Source organism: Dendrobates tinctorius, unplaced genomic scaffold, assembly GCF_039654945.1.
Source record: "Dendrobates tinctorius isolate UK_male_01 unplaced genomic scaffold, ASM3965494v1 ptg000022l, whole genome shotgun sequence".
In the NCBI taxonomy this organism is placed as follows: domain Eukaryota; kingdom Metazoa; phylum Chordata; class Amphibia; order Anura; family Dendrobatidae; genus Dendrobates; species Dendrobates tinctorius.
Window position 1 is genome coordinate 34,858,406 of NW_027361690.1, and position 16,522 is coordinate 34,874,927.

Sequence of the window (16,522 nt, forward strand, 5' to 3'; positions counted from 1 at the left end):
CGCCTGCAACATCCTTCAGCATGATTGGTTTGGCAGTGGGTCAGTAATGGTGTGGGGTGGCAATTCTTTGGAGGGCCACAAAGCCCTCCATGTGCTCGCCAGAGGTAGCCTGACTGCCATTAGGTACCAAGATAAGATCCTCAGACCCCTTGTGAGGCCATATGCTGGTGCGGTTGGCCCTGGGTTCCTCCTAATGCAAGACAATGCCAGACCTCATGTGGCTGGAGTGTGTCAGCAGTTCCTGCAAGATGAAGGCATTGAAGCTATGGACTGGCCCGCCCGTTCCCCAGACCCGAATCCAACTGAACACATCTGGGACATCATGTCTCGCTCCATCCACCAATGTCACATTGCACCACAGACTGTCCAGGAGTTGGAGGATGCTTTATTCCAGGTCCAGGAGGAGATCCCTCATGACAACATCCGCCGACTCATCAGGAGCATACCCAGGTGTCGTAGTGAGGTCAAACAGGCACATGGAGGCCACACACAATTGAGAATCATTTTCTTGTCTTGAGGCATTTCCACTGAAGTTAAATCAGCCTGTAATACGATTTTCCACTTTGATTTTGGGTATCCTTCCAATTCCAGACCTCCATGGATTATTAATTTTGATTTACATTGATCATTTTTAGGTTTTCTTGTTGTCAACGCGAGCCACCATGTAATGAATATTTGCAGCTGCGATATTTCATTCAGTAATATCTACAGTGTTCCCTTTTTGTTTTTTTGAGCAGTGTATACGAAAGCTGCAACAGTTCTCTAAATGTAGCAGATACCAGCGTATCACGGCGCTGGGCAAACATTTCAGCCCAGTTTCATGGTATAATGGTAGATACCTCCAATGCCCCCTACCTGCCTAAAGACCATCAACATCTGAGACATCCCCCTATATGTGGACTTACCCCTAAAGAAGTAACAGTGAAAAATGTGCAGAAATTAAAGTATCAATGGCTTCTACTATGGTAAACCTTGGCTGTCCTTGTACTACATTCATTTGAACTTTTTCACACTGTGCTCACTGCATAATAAAAAAAAAGTGGCTGATAGAAGGTGGCGATGTATTCCAGAGGTGGTGGCGGTTGGAGAGTACATTAAAGGAAACCTGTCAGCAGAATTAGGTATGCTAAATAAAACTACAGTGTCAAGTCTGTGCAGTTATACTGATTAGATTGATACCTTGGTTGATGAAATCTGTCTTGTGGTTGTTGTGCAATCTTTATTCGCAGTTTTCACTTAAAAGGAATCTGTCACCCCTTTTCTGAGATATCATAATGAGATCATTCAATTGTGTGTCACATATAAGGATTCTCTTAGTACTTTTGCTTCCCCCTGACCCCGCACCTTTCATGCATAAATATCTTTTTTTATATCGGTTCAGATGTATGTAAACTGCCACGGTCCGGACCACTGGGCGGGGCTTAACTGCTCCTCCCCTCCCTGTCTTGCTCTACACAAGAAGAAATGTGTAGCGCAAGCCCCGCCCAGCGGACCGGACAGCAGCAGTTTACATACATCTGAACCGAGTTAAAAAGGTATTTATGCATGAAAGGTGCAGGGTCAGGGGGAAGCAAAAGTACGAAGAGAATCCTTAAGTGACACACAATTGAATGATATCATTATATGATATCTCAAAAAAGGGGTGACAGATTCCCTTTAAGTGAAAACTCCATCCCCAAAGTTTAGCAATCAGAACACAGTTAGCCTCAAGCACATTTGCTCCTCCGCCTTGGGTATCAGTTTTTTTTCCAGAAGTTACGCTCAATATTGAGGGCATGAATGTTAAATGCAGGCAAGGTGATATAGCAATACAGTATGTTATAGCAGAGGAATGCATCAAACGTGGCATTTTGTCAGTCTTGATCAAAAGTCCGCTAGAGTAAAATGTGCCAGATATATGAATAGGCAAACACCTTTATGAATTTTGCACATCTTTTAGAAGGTTGTAAGAATAATGCACTCTAGTAATGGTCTGAAGTACATTTCTGCCTAAATTTGCTCCACTTTTTATCAAATTGCAGAAACAATTGTGACATATGCCAGTTGTCTACAATTAATTTTTGCCAAGGTTTTATTTGGAAGAAAAAAAAAAATTATGAGAATTGACCCAAGAGAATAAAACCCAAAGTAAAACAAAAAAAAAAAAAATCACTGTTGCGCAATTCACTTTATTACGGAATTTTTCTTTTGTTTTTCGCCCAACGTTATCAATAAGTATATGTAACATGGTTCACCTGTTGAGAGCAGACAATAGTCTAAATCCTGGCCGTTTCTCTTCACTCCAGGTAGCATGCTGCCTTCAGAGACAGAAGCGAGGAGGGTGAGGGGGAAAGGGAACAAATGTTTCACATCAGTTAAAATCCCAATTTAAAAATTGTGCACACTGTAGTACCACATTAGTGCTGTAAGAAAGGAAAACTGCACTAAAGAGGGCGAAGAAGAAAAAAAAATAAGTAGCGAATGGAGAAAAGTTGCAGGAAAAAAAAAAAATGAACTGAAAAAAAAAAAAAATAGAGTGATACCATGTTAAATTGGGAATTGTGGCAATTGATTATGAGAAAAGATGTGAAGATTGGGGAAGAAAAATAAAGTTTCTCGGAAGGTCTTCCAATGCGTTGCATTGCAAGTGTTTCCAGTGCTTAAAGGCAGAAGTTAGCTAAGCAGGTTCATATTGAAATTAGTGTCAGCAGAGGAATGGGGGCCTAAAATTATACTGGAGGGGGAAGCACAATAGGAATTCAGGCTACAGTAGGAGTGATCATTAGCCTCAGACAGCATGGGACAATAAAAGAGTGTCAACTATTGTAAGATTCCAGGGAAAAACATGGAAGGTCTTCTCTCCTAACATCCGATATAGATCGGCAAGGATTACTGGAGGTCACTACATGAATGGCAACAGACAATCCCTGGGCAACCTCACAAGGTGCTACTGCCCGATAACTCCATATTATTGCTCTAAACTAGATACATTGCTTGAAGGAGCAGCATTATCTGACCCAGCTGATGGTCACCTCCCCTGTTTGACCAAAACAGAGGTTAAAAAAAAAAAAAAAAAAAAAAAGGTTGGCTGACAGTAGTCTGCATATTCAGACATTCAGCTGTGTTCTTTATTTGGGCTTCACAGTGTTAAGAGCAGAATTTTCTGCGTTTTGGGACTTTTTTTGCACTCACAAAACGTTCTTTGGCAATGAAGTGGTTGCCAATGGGAACTTGTGACACCAGGGATCCAGAGCGTGGGACACAGAGACCAGCTGCACTATTGACCTCTCTCACTGGAAATTATTTTATGGAGATAGTTTACTTGCCAGGAAGACTTTCTTTTACCAAACAGAGCCAGGTCAGGGTATAGGTCTCCTCCTGCTCTGTCTCAGTCCCTAGCTCCAAGTTTATGCCCCTCCTAATGAGTGCAAAAGAATAACATGGCGCAAGCAGACGAATGTGACATTTGCCAAGTTAAAAAAATAAAAAATATGCACTTGTAATAAAGAAGCACTTCTGACAAAAAGGTTAACTACGTAAACTCTGCAGATATATCGGTCATGTGGTGTTGTATTAAAATCCTTCCTGACCCCAGTTTTCAGGGCTGCTCTGGTGTCTTCCGGCTCATGTGAGCGCTCCTCACCTTTGCCGGATTATACGGTCTCTGCATTGTATTGGGACGGTGCTACTTCCACCACTGTAAGCCTATGGAGTCTCAGAACTTACACAGAGAAGCTCCATAGACTTACAGTGCGAGAGCGACTCCCGGGCCACACAAACCCATGTGATCTGGCGCGTTCGTTTTCAAGTCAATTGACCCAGGAGAGGACTGAATTGGTGCTGAAAATCGGCAACAACCATAATCAGCAAGAAATTTAATACAACTACATAAAATATATTTAGAAGGGTTTCAGGAATAAAATTTGTCGGGAACCCGTCTTCAAGTTGATTTAGCACAAAAAAAAAAAAAAAAAAAAGCTAAAATAGCCATTAGTCCTATTTCTGCAGGGTAGGAATCTAGCAAGCACATATGCCTTTTATACCCTGTAAATGCCACGTCTATAACCGGAGTGGAGAAGTTTAATAATTCCACCATGCCCATTTTACAACAAAGACTAGCTTCATTTACAGCCAATATTAGCCATCGCTGTAACACCCAGTCTTTGCAGGGTTTTAATAAATCATTGTAGGGTCGTGGTTTTTGTATTTAAAGTGTTAGGAACAGCGGAACGCACTAAATAAAAATAAATAAAGTGCGTTCGCCGCTCGGGGTCCACCGTGCAGTAAGTGTTACACCGCTGCTAGGTAATGGCAGACGCACAATATGGTGGTATATCACGCACGGGTTGAACGTCACCCAAGTGCGGTAAGCAATCTGTTTGCTCACAGAGATATCAGCAGAGGTAAACACAAAAGGCTGAGCCTGTTAGGCTACTTTCACACTAGCTTTTTTTTGCGCTGCGTGCGCAGTCCAAACGCATACAAAAAACGCATCAAGCGTTTTGAATGCGTTTGCTCATTTTATGCGCATGCATTTTAACCAGTTTGTAGCCATATTGACTCTTAAAACGCATGTGATTTTAAATGCTGACGTGCACATGTCCATGCGCACATCTGCGTTCCCATAGACTAATGTGATTTTTTTTTTTGTCGCATTCCGTGCGCATGTTTTTTTTTTTTTTGAGACCGATCGGACGGACCAAAATTGCAACAGGTTGCGTCTGGCATGCCTGGGCGCACACAACAAAAACCGCATACGAACACGTGCAAACGCTAGACCATGCGCCCCCATGTTAAAGATAAGGGACCAGGACGCATGCGCATGTACGCGCACGATGCGCTAAAAAACGCTAGTGTGAAACCAGCCTTCGTGTCACAGGACTCAGGTAAATGCACACGGTATCTGGTCACAGGAGCAGGACCCAAGACAGAGGAGCTGCGCCAGTCTAGACCTACCGTGCGGCGTCGCTACTGCGGACGCCAAAGAGGGTTGCAGCGCGGCGTAGAACACTGCCGCTAGTCGACAAAGCAAGGAAGCAGGCGCAATGTCGGACGCTAGCACTGTGGATGATGCTGTAGTGGCTTGAGGCTTGCCACGCGCTGGCTCTAATCTAAGTCCCTGTATATATTCATAATATCAGAGGAAGGGGATCTTAATGAGTCATTTGCAGGTTCATACATCCATCATCATTCACACAGTAGCAACTAGAGACTATACTAGCGCATGGCTGAACGGTCATGCGCGCTTTTTATAGCCGGGACCTTCCGGAAGCTTCCAGATCTCAGAGATGGACCAATGAGATCTGGAGCAGGACCTGGGCACATGACTGCCGATCTCCAATGGGAGATCGGCTCGTGAGCATGCCCAGTAGGAGAACAGAGGGACTTAGTCTCTGGAGCGATCTGCTGCGAAGCAATCTCATCTGCAGTAGATAGACAGCAGGAGACCCCAGAATGTGAGGCTCTGGATTCCTGCAGAGCAGATGCAGAAACATGATGCCTAACATTACTCCCCCTCCTAGGGCCCCCTCCCCTCTGAGCCTTCCAATCCACCACTTTGTGCCCATCAGAGGCATAGGCCTCAGGCTCGTCCGAAGGCAAGTCTGATGTCCCGGCAGGTGACACGGAAAACCGGGACACGTGGAAGGTATCAGAGGCGGCAAGATCGCCAGGTTTAAGAAGGGACACATGGGAGACAACGGGAGCGGAAAAATTGCCAGGAGCAGAAGTAGTAGTGGAACGCCGCAGTGTGTCGGCGGGCGTCCTCACTCTCTGTTTAAGGAAGCTATTCCGAGCACAAGAGTCACATGCCCGAATATATATTTTTTTTTTTAGTGTCCCGAGCCCTGTGCGGCCACCAATAAGACCCTGCCAGGAGTCTTGTGGTCTGCATGTAGCCACAGAGACCACCTGACCTGGACGTGTGTGCCCACACGAGAACCTTCGGCCGAAGGCGAGGGGGGACAAAGGTCTTGGCCGGCAGCACAGAGTTTGGCCATTGCGGGGCCTTGTTATCCTGGGGAACAGAGTGCCGACAGTGGTAACCGCGAGTGGGACTTCGTGCCGGACGCACCTCGAGGCTGGCGGGAGACAACTCCATGGGCTCTGGGGGTGAACACTCTGGCTCGGGTAATTCCGGAGGTTCAAAAAGTTTGGGAGCCGAAGTAACCTTCCATCTGGTCTGAGCACGCTCCAGCCCGCGCTCCGAAAAACAGAGATCAATTCGGGTGGCAATGGCAATCAGCTCCTCCAGGCTTACCAGAACCTCTCTGGTAGACAGAGCATCCTTAACATGCTCCGCTAAACCTCTCCAAAACCCAGGGATGAGGGCTTTATCAGACCACTCCAGCTCGGAAGCCAGTGTCCGAAAACGAACGGCATACTGGCTAACCGAGAGAGATCCCCGAGTTAATGCAAGTAGCTGAAGAGGTATCGTGCGTGACCCGTGGTCCCAGGAAGACCTGCTTGATAGATGTTAAGAACTGAGCAGCGGTCCGAACCTCTGGGTCACCACGCTCCCATAGTGGCATGGCCCACTCCAACGCCCTGCCCGACAGTAGGGAAACAATAAACCCCATTTTAGCCTGTTCCGTAGGGAATCGCGCAGCCAGTAACTGCAGCTGGATGGAGTACTGACTCACAAAACCCCTACAGGAGGCACAAACGCCTGAAAATTTATAGGGCAACAGGAGGCGGGAAACTGTCGGCGCAGGGGAGGACGTGGACATACGTGAAACCGCCTCTGCGATTGCCTGTACAGCAGCCTCAGTAGACTTCGCAGCTGAGATAGCACTCTCAAGAGTAGCCAAACGGCCCTCTAGCTGCCGAATGTACTGTAGTAGTTGCTGCTGATCTGCCATTACTAGCCAGACCCTGGCGCTAGTATAATGTTAGGAATGGAGGAACACACTAAATAAAAATAAAGTGAGTTCGCCGCTCGTGGTCCACCGTGCAGTAGGTGTTACACCGCTGCTAGGTATTGGCAGACGCACAATATGGCGGTATATCGCGCACGGGTTGAACGTCACCAAAGTGCAGTAAGCAATCTCTCCTTGCTCACAGAGATATCAGCAGAGGTAAACACAAAAGGCTGAGCCTGTTAGTGTCACAGGACTCAGGTAAATGCACACAGTATCTGGTCACAGGAGCAGGACCCAAGACAGAGGAGCTGCGTCCTTCTAGACCTACCGTGCGTGGTCGCTACTGCAGACGCCAGAGAGGGCTGCAACTGCAGCGCGGCGTAGAAGACTGCCGCTAGTCAACAAAGCAAGGAAGCAGGAGCAATGTCGGATGCTAGCACTGTGGATGATGCTGTAGTGGCTTGAGGCTTGCCACGCGCTGGCTCTAATCTAAGTCCCTGTACACATTCGTAATATCAAAAGGAAGGGGATCTTAATGAGTCATTCGCAGGTTCATACATCCATCATCATTCACACAATAGCAACTAGAGACTATACTAGCGCATGGCCAAACGGTCATGCGCACTTTTTAGAGCCGGGACCTTCCGGAAGCTTCCAGATCTCCGAGATGGACCAATGAGATCTGGAGCAGGACCTGGGCACATGACTCCCGATCTCCAATGGGAGATCGTCTCGTGTGCATGCCCAGTAGGAGAACAGAGGGACTTAGTCTCTGGAGCGATCTGCTGCAAAGCAATCTCCTCTGCGGTAGATAGACTGCAGGAGACCGCAGAATGTGAGGCTCTGGATTCCTGCAGAGCAGATGCAGAAACCTGATGCCTAACAAAAAGGTTCATGGTGGTCAGGTTGTCTGAGCCATATGTACCCCACAGTCAGAAAAAGACCAGAAAGTTTCCAGTGACTTTCCTTAACCCATTCACAGGTACTTTTACAAGTGATGTACATGTGCCAATTTTCCAGTACATTGGTGTCAATCCAAATTACAACACCAAACCCTTGTGTGGCTATGTCTACAAAAAAAAATTTAACAGGGGGGTGCTAAAAAAAAAAAAAAAAGCGTAAAAATGAAAATTTGGCACAGAGACAAGGTTCCAACATGACAAGACATTAAGAAAAAGGAACGCAATATCATCCTAGGGCCAGGTCCACATGGCTATATACAAATGCGCAGTGCCCAGACTGCCGACCCTTAACTCAATCCTACAACTTCTATATCCCTATGAGGATCAAGCTTAGATCACGAGACCTTGGGTAATATGTTGTAGATACATAGAAATATGAGTCTTAACCAGGCCTCATGGTGCTGCTATTAGGAATATGGGTCTAAAGTTGCAGCAGTTTTATTGAAGCGGTTCACAACCGCCCCTATAATATCCACGTGTGAACTTGGCATTGGAGCAGCATCAAGGTCTTTGCAGCCCTCATTAACTATACAACCACAATGCCATGAAACATATGCAGCTTTTACATGAATGGTTACTTGGAGTTCACTCAAACGTCTCGCACGTTGGCTTAAAAAGAGGGTGGGGGGGGGTGAAGACCATTTTTGAAAATATTAAAAATGTGGTTGCCCATTTATTTACCATCTTAAACCATCCTCATCATACCCTAAGTGTAACATTATAAAAGGGCTACTGAGTGAGAAAAGCCTATACTTCTCTAAAAGACATCATCCACATAAGGAAAACTAGCTACACATCGGTCAAACAGACCACAGACCTACCAGAAAGGGCGCTTCATGACATCTCTCTTGTAGGCCTATGAAGTAGTAATGATTCAAACCAACGCAAAAAAATCTACAATAATGACTCAACGTCTGCAGGGAGGATCTCCGACTGTAGGAAACTTCCAGGAACTGCACCCGTTGACCCCATTCAAGTCCTCTGTAAACAAAAATCATCTCCAAGCTGCCAACAGCAAACCACAATCACCTCGCTGCTATACATCAACTCATACAGAGGCCCTTTCCAAGCTGGCTGAATGATTTACTATGAATAACGTTAGTATTCCGGCCAATGTTGTACACTAGTTTACACCGATGTCTAGAGACACATCGAATGCAACATCTGGAGACAAAGACCACAACGCAAACGTGTCCAGAGCCGAAGGTAGGAGGACACCCCCGCCGACTGCAGGTTGTTTAATCGATGACGCGAGACTGGGGCAGGAAACTCAAGGGCAGCAGTTAGTACACTGGAAACAGAGAAAATAAAGGAGAAGAACGAGAGAAAAGCATGCAAAGAATCACAAACATATGTATGAGAGCAATTATACAGATATGCACACAATACAATCAGAAATACACATAGATGTAACCTGCGGAGGAAAACAGCATTAATCACCAGCAAAATAACAGACATCATGTGTCAATCTACATGCCTGATTATATGAATGGGGCAAATAATAAAATAACTGGCAGGACTACAAGTACCAAGTGGTAAGAAGACTCTGAACCTAAACAAGCCAGCCGAATGGATGCCAGTCTGTGACGTGTCATTTCTGAAATTTAAGCTTTGGCAAATTTCACACTGTTTTCTTGGGGCAAGTTCAACTAGGAACGTGTAAGCAGGGACAGGTTTCCGATTTCAGGTGCTGATGTAATACCTGTGTCTGGAGGAGGTCTGCCCTTCACTCATTATACACTTAGCACAAGTGGCATTCAGTACCCACAGTATGGGAAGCCAGTGGCATCAAGACTCCCGGATCTACAAGGTGCAAGTGGCAATGCAGATTTCACAACCGTGGACCTGATCACTAATTAGCACAATTGCTCCCCCTAGGGGTTCATCAAAAGTGCTAATCAGGGCACGATTCCCAGCTGAAGGGTAGCTGCAAACGAGAGCACAGACACTGGGATGTTTCCAGCAGACGTGTGCACCCATTCACCCACGTCAGTGGTAGCAGTACCTTCAGAAGCAGATTAAACCGCTCTTCTATTTACACTGGATATCTGGAGACGTTCAATGGAAGCGAGTGGTGCCAACGATACAACTTGCACTCCAGCCAAGGTGTATGCACAATCGGCAGGGATCACGAGCATGTGCTGTTTGACACTCTCCTATTAACCTTTTGGAAAAAAGTTAATGCGGTGGCTTTATTCTGCCAGATCGGACATTCAGCCTGGAGAGAGACTTTTTTGTGTGTGTGTAATACAGGATAAATGACGTGACCATTGAATGCCTGGCAGGTAATGCTGAAGTATCCTTGGCAATGGTCTTACCTGTCTCTTAATGTCAGATCAAACAGAAAAGAGCTGCGGCTCAAGCCCTTTAAAGGGAGTCTTCGCCTTTTTTGGTTGTTTTTTTCGATTAAACATTCTGATTAATGCATTAAGGCGCAGCAGCCAGGAGATAGCTTCTCTAGTACAGAGCGCCAAATTATAAATAAAATCATTGCAGCCGTCATCGTCCTTGGGGCGCTTAGGAGCTCATAACATCTCCCCACAAGGTATCCTACTTTCAAACTAATGGTGACTACAGGCAGCCAGAATTTATCTTCATTTATCTACATGTGTCATGTGCTGCCAGAGATGGCGAAATGGCGTAAGATGCAATTTAGAAAATACAGAGCTAGAGAGCTTGATTCCAGTGATGTGATGCTTATTTGGCTGCATGTTGTAGTTTCAATACAGTCAGTGTTTTATCTGCAGGAGATTATCACTAGAGGACTAGGTCTCATGTGCAGGCCAGTCCAGCTAATTATATAACCACACCCCCAGCAAAGATGGGCAGCTTGCTAACAATACATAGTATACACAGGAAGCTGCTAATCAGGGATGTGGGCAGGTTATACACAGCTTTGCATTCTGCCCACTGCTACATTCACGGCAGAGAAAACAAGGATTCTATCAGAACTGCACCAAGCAGCCCAGTAAGTGATACATCATTGAATCAGGGTCTGCCCCTACATTAAGCTGCTCTCACATTACATAGCATAAACCTGCTGATCGGTTTAAAAGGCCAACTTTAAAATAACCTGTTACAAAATTGTGGTTTACAGCAGCTACTTTTACAAGTGATACACAGAAAAGTATTTTGCATACTGATGTGCTTACCTTCTCCAGTTATTATCAGGTGGAGGGGAGAGATAAACTGATCCATACGGAGAGCTGTCACAGTGATTCACAGTAAAGGAAAAGCAGATGACCAGCGCATTACATTTCACATGACATGATCTACTACTACTCTCTATGGTTTAGTTGGCATCTCTAACAAGGCCCCAGACACAAAGCAGGCTCCTCCAGAAGCTCAGCAATGGCTGCCAGAGCAGGAATGCAGAGCGCCATTTACTAGAGCCAATCTTACATTACTGCCTGTAACCAAGTCTGTCCAAGCACCATCGCTGAACAAAGGACAGAACTGTAGTGATTGGAGAAATACAAATGAAGAGCCCAAAATGATGTCCAGCGATTAATGGAACAAGCAGCAGATCCCTTAAATGGAACTGATTGATAGTGGATAGTCTGCAGCACAGGAAGAATGCTCCTCTGTATCATGTGCGGCTCGGCCAGCCTTATCACATGTAATAGATATTTACAAACTACATTTCCCATCTCTGGAAATCTGGCGCCATGTGGGCTACTTAATAGGAATATAACCTTGTAACATTAGAGCCGGGGGACTGGGAAAGACCTTGTGTGGCACACTTATCGCGGCGAGCAGTCAGGGCTATGGGGAGCCTGGGTTTCAGGCTGCCGGCTATTTGGACAGGGCGCCTTCAGAGCACAGAAACAACCGGAGCAGATGGGAGCACGGCTACGGCGGGCTGTTCTCTAACATTATCTGCTATCTAATTCCAGGGCTTGTCATTTCAGTGTGGGTTCAGAGACTGGAATTCTTCATTGTCTATTAACCTGAATTGTGCAATAAAATACAAAACATTATCTGGGAGGACACCCAACATGGTGGATATCCCCCCCGACAGAAGGGATTCCACGTTATTTTTTTAGTTTCTTTTGCATTAAGTTAAATCTCATGCTGCCAGCACTGGAGGAAAGTATTATTCGGGCACATTGCTGGGAGGAAGCTTTGCCCACAATACACGTGAACTGTATGGAGTCCCGTAATAATCATGATAGTTATATAGCATTCACAGAATGGTACCATCACCTGCTCACTGAACCCAGGACCCCAGCGCAGCACTGACTACATAACCACTGAGCCACCTTACAATCATTCATCTTTCTAACCTATTACAGGCTCACTTGCTCTATTACTCACAGCCTTTGATTCCTCTGCCCCCCCGCAGTGACAGTCAGTCTAATGTTATCAGATGATACAAGTCGGGGGGGGCCTTAATTCTATACTAAATAGTTCCCTTGTATACATTTAGCATATTGTTTTGTTTTTTTTACCACAATGAATGTGTGCGCTCCTTGGACACCGCCACTGTCTTTTTAAAGAGACATATCGTTTACAATGTTTGAGTCAAGTTTTTGTGTAAACGTGTATTTTCCCAAAAATGGTCACCAACGTTTTCATAGCAAGATCTTTATTACAAAAAAAAAAAAAAAAAAAACCACTTTGCAAATTATCACACTGGCTGCGAGGTCTTTTTTTTAGGCTCATACTTCCTGAAGTGGTTTCAGCGGGCTCGTTATCAGAGGAAGGATTACAAGGAGAGGTTACACTTCTATACACAGCTGATGACATAGGCTCCACCATTCACAATAGGTGAGGCCACATCTGTCCCTTATCCCCCCTCCCTTCTGGAAGAACTCTGCACACGTAATTGGATGCTAGAATACTAAAGATGGGGTCAGAATCTGGTATATTTCTGTTGATGTACAAGTGTTTCCTGGAAGAAAGTGAAGTTAAGAGTCTAAAAATGTCCAAATGGCCAGTGTGATAATTGCAAGACTTCCATTTTTGAGTTTTAATACAGACTGAGATGGGAAAAAAAAATGCCAAAAGTGTAAAAGAAAATAAAAACAGATTTAAACAATAGGTCATTTTCTGATAATAGGAGTGACGCCCTTAAAGGGAAGACTATCTCCTCACTTCCTACCAGTCAAAGTCAGCCCAAAGACAGACTATTGGACAAAGAGGACACTGGCAACTCAATGCACCCTTCTCTACTGCCCGGTCATATAATGCCATGTATTCCACCTGCTGTGCAACCCAGCCCCCATCACTGATTGTCAGCTTTCTGTGCACACTGCACTTTGAAAGCTGCCTGAGAGTGATGTGGGCGGGGTTACAGAGCTCAGCATGCAGAGTACTGCTAGATCTGCAGCAGAGAAAAACGTGGTTTTATCAAAATGACAGCATGAAACTCCGTAAGCGACACATTGCTGTTATCAGGTTCTCTTAGGTTTATAAAGACGACAACTGGTGAAGATTTCCTTTAGTAAAACATGGCCACTCTGCTTCAGTATTCCTATATATAAAAGGCACACATTTTGTTCGTTTGTACTTAAAATGGAATGATCAAATGTAGATGCAATACACCAGTTTTACAATTTCTCCTAAAAGTTTAGGAATTTCCTCTTTTCAAAAAGGGTATATCACCACAAAATCACCACTGATTGGATAGTGTATACAAAAGGTCATACCCCTAACTGACATGACCCAGCTGTCAATTTCTTCATAACCTTCTAGGAAAAATACCAGAGGAACAGCGCACCACAGATTTAAAGGGTTGCATCCTTCACAGATGCATATTATCAGATAGAGACAGTAAAAACAAGTACTTAGGGCCTCGTCACACATAGCGACTCACCACTGATCCCGACAATGATATCAACGTGTCAGGATCGCTGGTGAGTCGCTACATGATTGCTGGTGAGCTGTCAAACAGGCAGCTTCACCAGCGACGAAAAGCGCGCGGCATCACTGTGTACTTTAGTTACCAGCGCGCTGATGCAGGAAGCTGGTAACTAAGGTACACATCGGGTTTCTAAGCACTGCCCAATGCTTAGAAACCCTGCGTTTACCTTAGTTGCCAGCGCGCTGACCACTGGTCTCCCGCCAGTCACACTCATCGATGCGTGCTGACCAGCAGGAGACCAGCGATCAAAAAAAATGTCCTGGCCATTCCAGGACGATCAGCGATACCAGCAGGGGTACCGGTCGCAGGTCAGTGTCACACACAGCGATCTCGCTGGTGAGATCGCTGTTGCGTCACAAAACTTGTGACTCAGCAGCTATCTCACTAGCGAGATCGCTGTGTGTGACGGGGGCTTAAGGCAATTTACTGCTTAACAGGTATATTTGCAGTCTTTTGTTTAAAGGTTGTCTAGGAGACCAACCAACACTGCTCTTTAGATATCTTGCAAGCGCTTTGCTGAAGCTAGCCAGCATTAGGAGGTAACAGCGTGCTACAGATATTCCAGTCAGCTATAAAAAACAGTGCTTAGAAGCCCATTAGAAAAGAGACTGAAAGCACTCCGCAGCTTATGCTGTCTAGAAGTGGTGGTCAGTCTCCAGGGTAACGAGCTGTAAACAAAAGTAGTGTAAATATCTCAAAAAACACCTGAACTCCGATGCAGGCGCATAGCTTTGCCCTGTTGAGGGCAGTGCAGTGTCCTGCAATGCACAGGCGCCGGACCTCTCTGACCTTTCCCGGCGCCTGCGTTAGAAGATGGGAGGCGCCGGACTGCGACACCCATCGGACCAAGACCGGACCCGGACCGCCCCTGGGTGAGTATAATAACTAGTTTTTCTTCTCTTTCAGGTTACATCGGGGGCTTATCTACAGAATTACAGAATCCTGTAGATAAGCCCCTGATGGCGGTGGCCGCAGCTTATAGTCGAAAAAATAGGTGACAGATTCCCTTTAAAGTAAGGGTATGTGCACGTGTTTGGTGCAGAAATTTCTGAATCTCTTGGCTGGAAAAATGAAGTTGCAAAACAGACCCTGTTTAAAAGTACGATAAATGTAGATTCGCGTACAGAAGGCCTAGCTTAGGAGGCTGTGTCAGACTGGGAGCAGCTTGTTGTACAAGTATTCTGGCATATTAAAGGGAATCGGTCACCCTTTTTTCGAATATGAGCTGCCGGCACCGACATGAGGGGCTTATCTACAGCATTCTGTAATGCTGTGGATAAGCCCCCCCGATGTAACCTGAAAGATAAGAAAAAAAAAAAAAATAGTTAGATTATACTCACCAGGGGGCGGGCGGTCCGGCGCCTCCCATCTTCGTACGATGCCGTCGCTCCAGCGCAAGCGCACTGCTCTGCCCTCAGAATACTGTAGTGTGCAGGCGCCACGACAGGAAGGAAAGAGGACGGCATTGTATGAAGATGGGAGGTGCCGAATCGCGACACCCATCGGACCGGACCGCCCCCCCGATGAGTATAATCTGACTCTTTTTATCTTTCAGGTTACATCGGGGGCTTATCTACAGGATTACAGAATGCTGCAGATAAGCCCCTGATGGCGGTGGCCGCAGCTCATATTCGAAAAAAGGGGTGACAGATTACCTTTAAAGGAAAATTAAACCTAAAACAAATACCAGTCCATAAACTTTTGTTGCAATCTGGTAAAGAAACAGCAGTTCTTTAGGGACACGATCAACACATGATCGGACAACTTGAGAGAGGTGGCTTAGGCTATAAGCTCAGCTTAGTTTTCTACAATACTAATGGTAGGGGTAGGAAGCAGCCTCCCAAACAAAGAGGTCTAATGCCACAGGCCAAACAAGCATGCTAAACACAGCCAGGCATACAAGCCATGTGCTTTTCAAACTTACTAAAGCTAGCACAGTATATGCTGTGATATTTTCCAAACGGATCATCTATCTACCGTATGTAGAAAAATGCTCATGTGAACTAGCCCCTATAGTCCAGCCACTGATCGGTATGCCATCTATGTATGGTCCATTGTGCACAGGAACCAGTTATGTTCATCTGATCTTTGCGGGAAGCCATTCCCAAAATACTGGACACCGCAATGAGAAATGATCCCTTGTCCTCTAAACTCACAGAAATTTAAAAAAAAAAAATATATATATATATATATATATATATATATATATATATATATATATATATATATATATATATATATATATATATATCTCAAAACATCTAAAGATTTGCTGCCGAACATTTCCTAAAAATATGAAAAACTCAAAAACAAGTGATTGCACGTGTCTGGTATTTCAAATGCAAAAGAAAATATATATATACTGCTATGTTTACAGCCTCCTGGGACAAGGAAAATATCTCCTTCCAGCAAGGAAGAGGTTACACGCAAGAACCAAGAAATATTGTACAACAGACAGGAAGGAAGAGTTTACTGAAGTCTGAGTGCATTCCCTCCAAGGACTCCAGCTGTGATGCAGGGATTAGACTACTTGTACAAACAAGGAGTGGCTTTAGCAATCCATATTTCATCTTTTCAGAAAAAATACCCTCCCACTCATTGCTATGTCAACACAGGCTGCAGATTGTGTTTTGTCTCTTAGAACATTGGAAGAACTAATGTTCTGAAAATTTACACCAGCTACCTAGAATTGTTCAGGTTGCTCAGGGCTATGCAGAGCAGCTCGTCACTTGAGCAAACCATGCACCCTCAAATGGTTTGCTCATCATAACTGTAGCCAGACAATGTCCTGCTTTGCTGGCAAGCCTACATAATATTAAGGCCATGACACAAGACAAATGACAAGCCCGGTTTTA

At 45.1% G+C, this 16,522-nt stretch overlaps 1 protein-coding gene across 2 annotated transcripts in view; it reads right to left on the bottom strand.

Annotated features, from left to right (window-relative positions):
* The window catches only part of CRTC3 (CREB regulated transcription coactivator 3), a 171,106-nt gene that overhangs the window by 60,019 nt on the left and 94,565 nt on the right, over positions 1 to 16,522 (bottom strand). The window contains exons 4-5 of one of the 2 annotated variants that reach the window (XM_073568578.1): positions 10,954 to 11,015; positions 2,235 to 2,297 (exon numbers count right to left, since the gene is read on the bottom strand). In XM_073568578.1, the coding sequence (XP_073424679.1) occupies positions 2,235 to 2,297; positions 10,954 to 11,015 (125 nt within the window). The remainder of the gene's footprint in view (positions 1 to 2,234; positions 2,298 to 10,953; positions 11,016 to 16,522) is intronic. The other variant, XM_073568579.1, reaches the window with a different exon arrangement.